The sequence below is a fragment of the Gossypium raimondii genome, chromosome 7, assembly GCF_025698545.1.
Source record: "Gossypium raimondii isolate GPD5lz chromosome 7, ASM2569854v1, whole genome shotgun sequence".
NCBI lineage: Eukaryota > Viridiplantae > Streptophyta > Magnoliopsida > Malvales > Malvaceae > Gossypium > Gossypium raimondii.
In genome coordinates, this window is record NC_068571.1 from 21,249,805 (window position 1) to 21,259,330 (window position 9,526).

The 9,526-nt window shown below is 32.4% G+C and overlaps 1 protein-coding gene across 1 annotated transcript; it reads left to right on the forward strand.

The window, feature by feature from the left end:
• Positions 1–6,554: 6,554 nt before the first annotated feature.
• On the forward strand, positions 6,555–7,686 carry LOC105784658 (peroxidase P7). The gene is made up of 3 exons (XM_012610557.2): positions 6,555–6,781; positions 6,857–7,051; positions 7,150–7,686. Exons 1-3 carry the CDS (start codon positions 6,575–6,577, stop codon positions 7,684–7,686), a joined length of 939 nt encoding a protein of 312 aa, XP_012466011.1. The 5' UTR covers positions 6,555–6,574.
• Positions 7,687–9,526: the final 1,840 nt, after the last annotated feature.

Genomic DNA, 9,526 nt, shown 5'->3' on the forward strand with positions numbered 1-9,526 from the left:
TGATATTAGGGTTTTAATCTGAACATTGAATAGTTAAGTTGAATTTGGTAGGAATTGAGTAAAAATAAGGTATGAATTGAGATAGAAAAGTAAGTGAATTTAGTTAGGACTAAATTGAAATTAAGATAGAAATTGAATAAAAAATTCAATTATTTAATATAAATTGGTGCCGTATTAATAATGAAAAATTATTATTATTATTATTTTCATAGCTAACAAAGAACTCGAGACATCGGCACACAAAGGAAATGAGAAGGCTATCGAGGACTAAAACTAGAATTCACGGTTTGTATTACTATAAAGCAAACTACTATTTATTAAATAAGATATTTAAATTTATGTGTATGGTAAGTAAAATTTTAAGGTAAGTATCAATATTGAAATGAATGAAATTGAGATGAAATATGATTATGTATGAATATTAATAGTATATTGTTGGAAAGTGGAAAATTGTATCGAACTGAATTGTACATTGAAAGTGAAATTGAAATTGAGAAAGTGATATGAATACCCTATTAACTAATCGGGCTTAGTCGGATATAATTGGCATGCAATAGGATTGGAAGAGTATGGGAATTTATCGACTTTGCCGATCAGGCACTATACATGTCATATTAGGCACCACGTGTGTCGTTTCAGGCACTTTATGTGTTGTATACTGCTTCTGATATATTGATCAAGTATTGAATACCGTTTTAGGCACAAAGTGCCGTATTGGTGTGTTTGGTTGGAATCTGTGTATTCGCCAAGGTCTGGATTTGTTAATAGGGTGAATAATCGAAATGTGAGAATTGAATAAATTTGATTGATCGTACGACTGAAAGTATAAGAAAGAAATTGTTAGTAGAATTGTGAGATTTGAAAGCATGAACCTAAGGTTAATGAATTGATCAAATTCAAGTTATTAATATATGATATTGTTGATGAATTATTATATGAAATATGAAACTGAATGTAAATTAGTTCTTATGAGTTATAAATTTTACATGTTTAATGTTATATGATTAATATTTATAATTCATTAAAGTTATATAGTTTTAATTATGGTAATACCAGTAAGTATGAAATACTCAACGTACGGTTGTTTCCGTGCACAGGTTAGTAGAAATCAAAGGTCCCAGTTCAGCATCCAAATCAATCCCGATTTCAGAGACAAATTGGTGATGTAATCTTTCTTTTGGTAAAAGTGGCATGTACTTAGGTATTATATAAATTATGTACTTAAGTCTTGTAACTTTGGTTGTAAAATGATGTCTAATATGAATTATAAGTATGAAATGAAATAATATGGCATATTTGGTAAAATGTGGCATGAAACTAAAATAGAAATGAATGAAATTATTAGTTCAATTAAAAGTTATTTATGAATGATCAAGCAGATAAATTGTTAAATTAATGTTGTAGGCATAATTAGGTATGTTTGAGTGTGTAGATATATGGGTTGTTATATTGGTTGCGAATTGGTTATGGTTTGAAATTGCAGGGAAGGTTAGATAATTATAAAGGGGTTATATTGAGTTTTTTTTTTAAAATGAAAAAAAAAAATTTCGGAGCACTCGAACAAGTCCCGATCCACTTCTAATATGTATTCTGAGTTTCGAAGGTCCATGAAAGGGACTAAATCATTAAATTATAATATGTATGTTATTTATTTGTGAATTTAATCGTAAATTATTCAATATGTTTGGTAATGTCTTGTAACCTTATTCCGACGATAGTATAGAGTTAAAGGGTGTTACAACTTTTGTCTTTTCTTTATTTTACTAACACATAAGTATTAATTTACAACTTTAACCTTAATTACTAACCTTTAAAATCACATGTTTAATGTTCATAAAAGTCCACTCATGATATTAATGGCCTATTTACCACATAAAACCCTCAACCATTTAATAGCATAGCCACTAGGTCCTTTTAGCTTATAGAACTCAAGTTTTGCACCTTTTGCAATTTAGTCCTTTTTATCGAATTAAGCATGCAAACGGTAAAATTTGTTAACTAAATATTTATACGATACTACTAACATGCTGTAGGCATTAAAAATAATGATAAATAGATATTTCCACATTGGATTAGTGGTCCCGAAACTACTATTCTGATTTCACTAAAAACGAGATATTACAATAACTCTGTATAGAAAGCCTTTAGGATTATATCGCGGTTTGTCGCATCATAATCCACTGAATTTTCATCTACTACTATGAGTCATTTGTAGACAATCTTAGTCGAATAAACTCCCGTATTGTCCACACGCCATACAAGTTCATCCGTTTGAGCAAAACTGGAAAGTGGGATTGTCATAATCCTATCTACATGTTCTTTATTAAATAACTTATTGAACACACCTAACTTCCAAGTATTCAAATTTGGGTCTATCAGAATTGCTATATATGGATAATTTATATTAATATTCTAAACACTCACTCTCCTTTGACTAGGTCCCGGTAACCATAAGTCATTCCAGATGTTAACTATCACCCCATTGCCCACCTTCCAATCAGTGCTCTGTTCCAATAGCCTTCGGATATCCCAAATGCTTCGCCAGGTATAAGAAAGTAAGACCTTAACCTTTAACTCATAAAGTCATATCCTTGATAATATTTGGCTTTTATAACTTGTGCAAACAAACAATTTGGCTTTGTTAACAACCGCCAAACCTGTTTTGCTAACAAGGCCACGTTAAATTTGGCTAAATCTATAAAATCCAACCCACCTTTTGATTTTAGCTTGCAAAGCGACCTTCATTGGCACCAATGTATGCCCTTTTTGTTTTACTATTGTGCCACAAAAATCTACTAATAATGCTCTCTAATTCACGACACAACATAATTGGCAACAAAAAGTATTGCATTGTATAAATTGGGATTGCTTGTAATATGGTCTTAATAAATACCTCTTTTCCTTTTTCTAATAAATGGTGAACACTCTAACTCTGTATTCAAATTATAAACCTTTCTTTATAACTAGAAAACGCTTCCTTCTTCCTTCGTCCAATAATGGTTGGTAGCTCAAGGTACTTTTTCAAGTTACTTGAGATTTGTACTCCCAATACATTCCCAACTCGTTCCTTCATCCCAATGACTACGTTTTTGCTAAAATAAATGAGCGATTTTTCAAAACTGACCAATTAGCCCGAAACTCCTTCATATTCTGATATAATTACTTTCATTGCATTAGCTCCCTCCTCATTTGCCTTACCAAAAATAATGTTGCCATCTGCAAAGAACAGATGTGTTAATTTCAGACCACTCTGCCCCACTTTTTCTCCTTGAGTTACCCCTTCTTGTTCCACTAGTTTGAGCAAATTGGACAAGCCCTCTACAAAAGTTAAAAATAAATAAGGACTTAAAGGATCCCCTTGTGGCAATCCCCTGGAAGGCCGAAATACTTCCCCCTGAGTTCCATTGAATATTACTGAGTATGACACCGATGTTACACATTTCATCACAAAAGCAACCCAAGCATTGTTGAAACCCAGCCGCATCATCATCCTTTCAAAAAAAAATCCATTCCACCCTATCGTAGGCTTTACTTATATCCAATTTTGACGCAAACAAACCGTGAGGGCCATCACGTTTATTCTTGAAGGAGTGCAATATCTCATATGCGATAAGAATGTTGTCGAATATCTGCCTCCCAGGAACAAACCCCTTTAAGCCTCATTAAAACAAATATCTAGTACTTGCCTAAATCTGTTGACCATTTCTTTGAATATGATCTTATAAATAACATTGCAAAGACTAATAGGCTTGAACTGTAACATTGTGCTTGGAGTGTTGACTTTTGGGATAAGCACTATGTTTGTGCAATTGATTGTATCAAACTCTTGTCTTCCATTTAAAACATCAACGCAATATTGGGTCTTTCCCCTGCCTATACGTCTGAAAAATAAAGTTGGAAAACCATCCATACTTGATGTTTTTAGTGGATCCATACTTTTAACTGCGACCAACACTTCATATTCCCTAAACTCAATTGACAGCTCTTCGTTCATACATTCCAAGATGCAAGGTTGTATTCTTGACAAAACATGTTCATAGTTCTTTACTGTTGAAGTCCTGAATAACTCGTTGAAATAATCTGTCGCGATTACATCCATTTCATTTTCCCCCGTTATCCATACTCCATCCTTGTCCCTTAGCCCCCTGATAGTATTCTTTCTCTTGTGATACAATGCAAATTGATGAGAATAGATCATATTTCGATCTCCAAATCTGAGCCAGTTTGCTCTTGTTCGTTGCTCCCAAAACAATTCTTCTTTATCTACTTCCATGTTCAAAGCAAGCTTAATCTCAATTAGCTCAACTAGATTGTCCTCATCAAGATCAACAAAACTCAGCTCTTCCAACTGAGAACTCAATTCAGAGAATCTTTGTTTTCGATTTGTTTGATTCACTCTTGCGCAGCTACTTAACTTAGTTCCCAATTCTTCCAGTTTTGTCTGCATATCCATCCTAGATGAAAATTTTAATTGCGTCTCACATGTTTTCTCAAATACCCAATTCACATTTTAATGGTGTTTCTATTAGTTTGTAATTGATTCTCTCTTATTTTTACTAAAAAAAAACAGAAAATAGGTGTCATTTAGATATGATTTTGTTTCATTTCCACATGTTTGAAGGAGTGGTTTTGTTTTTTGTTTCTTCATTATAAAAAAATCATCATTTTCTAATTTTATATAGGTTGTAAATAGTAATCATAATTCGTACGAGAAAAGTTACATTTATGTCCAAATTGTTAAAAATCATTTTTTCAATTTTAATCTAGTATTTAAAATTATAAGTATTTTCTATTAAATTTGTTAACTTGAAATTTTGATTACATTGTCCTCATATTGCATAGAATATGATTGAAAGAAAAGAAACATTATAAACTGACACATTTTGATAGAAATGATCAATAATGACAATGATTGGATTATAAGTTTTAAATTGAAAAAAAAAATAAAAGGATTAAAAATTTAATTTTTAAAGTAAAGAAATTAAATCTCAAATTTTATACAAGTAAAAGGATTAACAGCAAATTTTAACGGTTTTAGATAAAAGACTTCATTCTACGGTGGAGTTGTACATGAGCTGTATTTAGGTAATGTTTGGTCACAGCTTCCAATTGGGCTAAACTTTCACAAAATAGAAGTTACTGGTACATGGACTGTATTTAGGTAATATTGGCCCCAATTTCCGATTGAGCTAACTATCCAATAAAGACTTAATTGATTTTTAATTATTTTACAATTGGACTGAATTTGGAGTATTAAAATAAATTTGTCATAATATAAAGAATAATTAATATAAATTTAAACTTAAAATTAAAAAAAATAAGTAAAATTGTTGCGACAAAGATAAATAGTTTTTTTCTTCTCTTAATTTAATGCAGGTGATGCAAATGGCTAAATATTAACAACTAAAATTTTATTGCTAACACAACACATGTAAGTGTTCCTCTTATCAATTCATTCAAAAGGGAATTTAAAAAAATTTTGGTAGGTAATATAAAAAATTAAATAAACTCTTACTCGTAATCACATGCATGTGATGATATACAGCTCTTCTATGAAACACAAGCGTTAGAAAAGAAAAAGGCAACTCTGGAAGCCATCATTGAAATACTAAATCCAATCATTGACTCCTCATCTACAACTTCAGCTTTGAGTAGAAATTTATTTTTAGCCATTTCAACAATTATACAAACTTAATCATCGATTAATTTTATTCTTGCACTTAAATAAATTTATAGTAATTTTTTGAAAAAAGAATATATAAAAAAATTAAACAAATTTCTACTCGAAATCGTGATAATTTATAGCGAGGAGAAAGGTTGAAATTAAATAAAAAGGAAAAACAAAAGAGGTAGAAAAGAAAAACGACCCCCCTCCCCCGCGGATGCTGCCAGCAGCTAAGGCTGAAGAACTCAAGGTGAGTTTGGATGGGCGGTGCATTTACCTGCGGTTAGTGTAAAAATAGCGGTGGCGGTGAGATTAGATACTGTAACGAGACTGTAGTGTGAGACAAAAAGTAAGCTAAACGCACCGCATCGCACCCAATTGCCTATCCAAACCCACCCTAAGTCTCAAGCCTCCAACTATTCATTTGTTTATTGGCCTTTTGAGGTATCCAAGTATTTATTTAATCTACTCTCTCCTAAAATTATAATTAAACATATATATCACAAGTGAAGATTCAATATATACCTGCCAAATTACAAAAAAGAAAAAAAAAAGAAGGTAATTAAAAGAGGTTCTGCAATGGGAATTCAAAATTTTATGATTGGAGCAGCAGCCTCGTGTCCCTTACAAAAAAAGAGATGAATATTGGTTGTTGCTTTGTTGAACAGCCAGCCCTTTTGAGAAAGTAAAAAAAAACAGCTCCTGAAAGAAGTCTAATCATTAATTTGCAAAAGTCCAAAACTAACAAATTCATGCTCTTCTTCTATGTAGTTTCTACGTACGTCTCTATCTATAAATCATGACACCCACCACCATCACCACCGCAACAGAAACCTCATCAAAACCCATCAAGATTTATCAACTTTAATTATCCCATCTTACGCACTCCTCTTCCTCCGCCTCATTGGCATGGCTCCCCGCTTTAACTTCCTCCTTCATGCATTTCTCTCCTTGGCTCTTGCAACCACCTCTTTTTCCTTATCTCCCAAATTTTATGACAATGTCTGTCCCCAAGCTTTACCTGCCATCAAGAAAGTAGTTGAGGCTGCTGTCCACCGGGAACCCCGGATGGGAGCTTCTTTACTTCGTCTTCACTTCCACGACTGCTTCGTTAATGTAACTTCCCTCCTTCATACTACTATTCTATATATGCCTTACAATGATCTTGAGCTAATCTTCTTTGTATTCTAGGGTTGCGACGGTTCATTACTTTTGGATTCTTCGTCTGCTTTCGAAACCGAGAAAAATGCTCGTGGTAATTTCAATTCTGTGAGAGGGTTTGAAGTTGTTGATCAAATTAAGGCTGAAGTGGATAGAGTATGTGGACGCCCTGTGGTCTCTTGTGCTGATATCCTAGCAGTGGTTGCTCGAGATTCAGTAGTTGTGGTAATGTCAAATTCTTTTATTTTTTTTATTGTTAGAAATGTGCATATTGCGTTACGTAAAAAGAAAATATTTCTAAATAAAAATTACTATGATTGTAGCTCGGAGGTCCGACATGGAAGGTTCGCTTGGGTAGAAGAGACTCAACCACAGCTAGCAGGGCATTAGCAGACAGCGTGCTTCCATCAGCATCAATGGATCTCCCTGCGTTGATCAGCAACTTCAAGAACCAGGGCTTGAACAAGAGAGATCTTGTAGCTCTCTCCGGTGGTCACACCATCGGATTGTCACAATGTGTTATCTTTAGGAACATGATTTACAATGCTACCAATATTGATCCTGTTTTTGCCAAAGAGCGTAGAGCAACTTGCTCACGAACCGGTGGAAACACTAATCTCGCTCTTTTTGACCCAACGCCTGCTCGATTCGACACTGTGTACTTCAAGAACTTAGTTAAGGAAAGGGGACTACTCACCTCTGATCAAGCACTTTTCAATGATGGGTCGACTGATAAACTTGTTGAGACTTACAACAAGAATCCTAATGCTTTTTGGGTTGATTTTGGAAAGTCTATGATTAAGATGGGTAACATCAAGCCTTTGACTAGAAATCAAGTACAAATTAGAAATGTGAATTAATGAATATGTTGTGCTATTTAATGACTATCCAATTAATTAATTCTCATAATTTTGTTGTTAATTAAAAACACATAAAAGAAATGGTAGATTACGTGCTTTGTATCATTTGATTTATTTCATTGTAACCATTGAAAAATAAAAATAAAAATATGTTATGTTTACTCTCTCTCTTCAACTAATGGTAGGACTACTATTAAAATACGAAAATGAATACCAAGTATTTTCTCATTTTCATCAAAGAGATTGTCACATAAGAATTGATTTTTGTTAATTCCATCCTTCTATTATTTATAAAAGTTTGGAATTGATTTGGTAAAATGCAAGGAATACTCATTTTTATGCATGGGCAAGTTGTTGTACACTCTTAGGCAAATGTAAGAGCAACATTTGTTGTATTGTAAATTATATTTTAAAGACAGCACTTTGTATAGTAAAAGTATTGAAATTTATTTTCACATCAATGATTAGATCCATTAATTAAAATTAAGATTTCGTTTTGAGATTCTCAACGTATTGATTTAACATATTTAATTTATGATTTAATTTAGTTATTAGTGTTTTAGTTTTAGTTTTTATTTAGTTATTTAGATTTTAGTTATTTAGTTTTTTTAGATTTTTTTTATTTCTCATTGTACTAATCAGTTATCTTGCTCACTGAGCACATCCACGTTTTTTTTTTAAATTACCTATTCAAAGCAGATTGGTACAAAATCAGTGAAGTGACTCGAGTTTTTTCATTTGTAGTCCAACCTTGTTATACCAATTGTAACACCCTACACCCGACTCTATAGTCGAGTCCGAGCTACAAAATATCACATTCGTCATCAAAGCGATTATGATCAATTTTGTACAACTTTAAACCATTGTAAGATTTAATTCAATCAGACGGATTAATCACAATAATTAACCATTTACAGGATTTATACGAGCTCAAAAAAGCTCCAACAACTAATCTGAGGTTGAATAGGGACCAAACACCTGTCATATGATACAAAATTCAACAGTAGCATTCACTTAAGAAGAAGCAAACTACACTCAACTAGGTACATGCCAACTTAGAATAAAAATGGAATATATAAACGTTGATGAGTTCGAGATTCTTGACTGGATGCTGACTGTAGTTCAAATATATTGAATTATACCTAACCTGCGCACGAAAAACAAACCGTATGTTGAGAAATGGAACTCAATATTATTTCTATGATTCAAATAACAAATTGCAAGGTAAGAAAATTGTAACATCCAAGTAGTATGTTATTCATATCACGTGGCAAACCAATTCATTCAGCATTGCAATAGAAGTGATCAATTCCATTTACATACCAACACCTTGTTAGAGTATGCCTAAAGATCAATCATGAGATGGTTGTAATAACATACTTGATTTATCATGTTTATTAATATAAGGCGTTACCATTATTATTTCAGTTTCTTTTTGTGTGTATAAATAAACTGTTTTATAATAATGTCACGAGAGTAATATGATTATTCTTAAAGGTCCTTAGTCAAGTATTATTGTTGGATAGGACAACAATAATGCATTAAGACTAACATGTAGTTGATTGATGATAAAGAGTTGTCATTGATATGGAATGTCAAAATCGATGCATGAATATGTGTGTTAGAGAACAACATATTGGACTGACCCGTTATGAGTATGTTTCTTGGATTATTATGTAATTGTCACATTATTACTCATAGTGATTAATATGTATATGATCATCAGACTTGAGATCATCATAATTCTAACATCGTGAGTTGTATATTTTGATACAGTCAAACGTACACCGTAATTGGTTGTTCTATAAAGGCTAATGTTGGATATACCACGTTCTTCTTA

Coding starts and splice junctions, on each gene's coding strand:
- LOC105784658 (XM_012610557.2), top strand. CDS start 6,575: ATGGCTCCCCGCTTTAACTTCCTCCTTCATGCATTTCTCTCCTTGGCT. Junction 6,782..6,856: donor TCCACGACTGCTTCGTTAAT/GTAACTTCCCTC, acceptor TTTGTATTCTAG/GGTTGCGACGGTTCATTACT. Junction 7,052..7,149: donor CTCGAGATTCAGTAGTTGTG/GTAATGTCAAAT, acceptor CTATGATTGTAG/CTCGGAGGTCCGACATGGAA.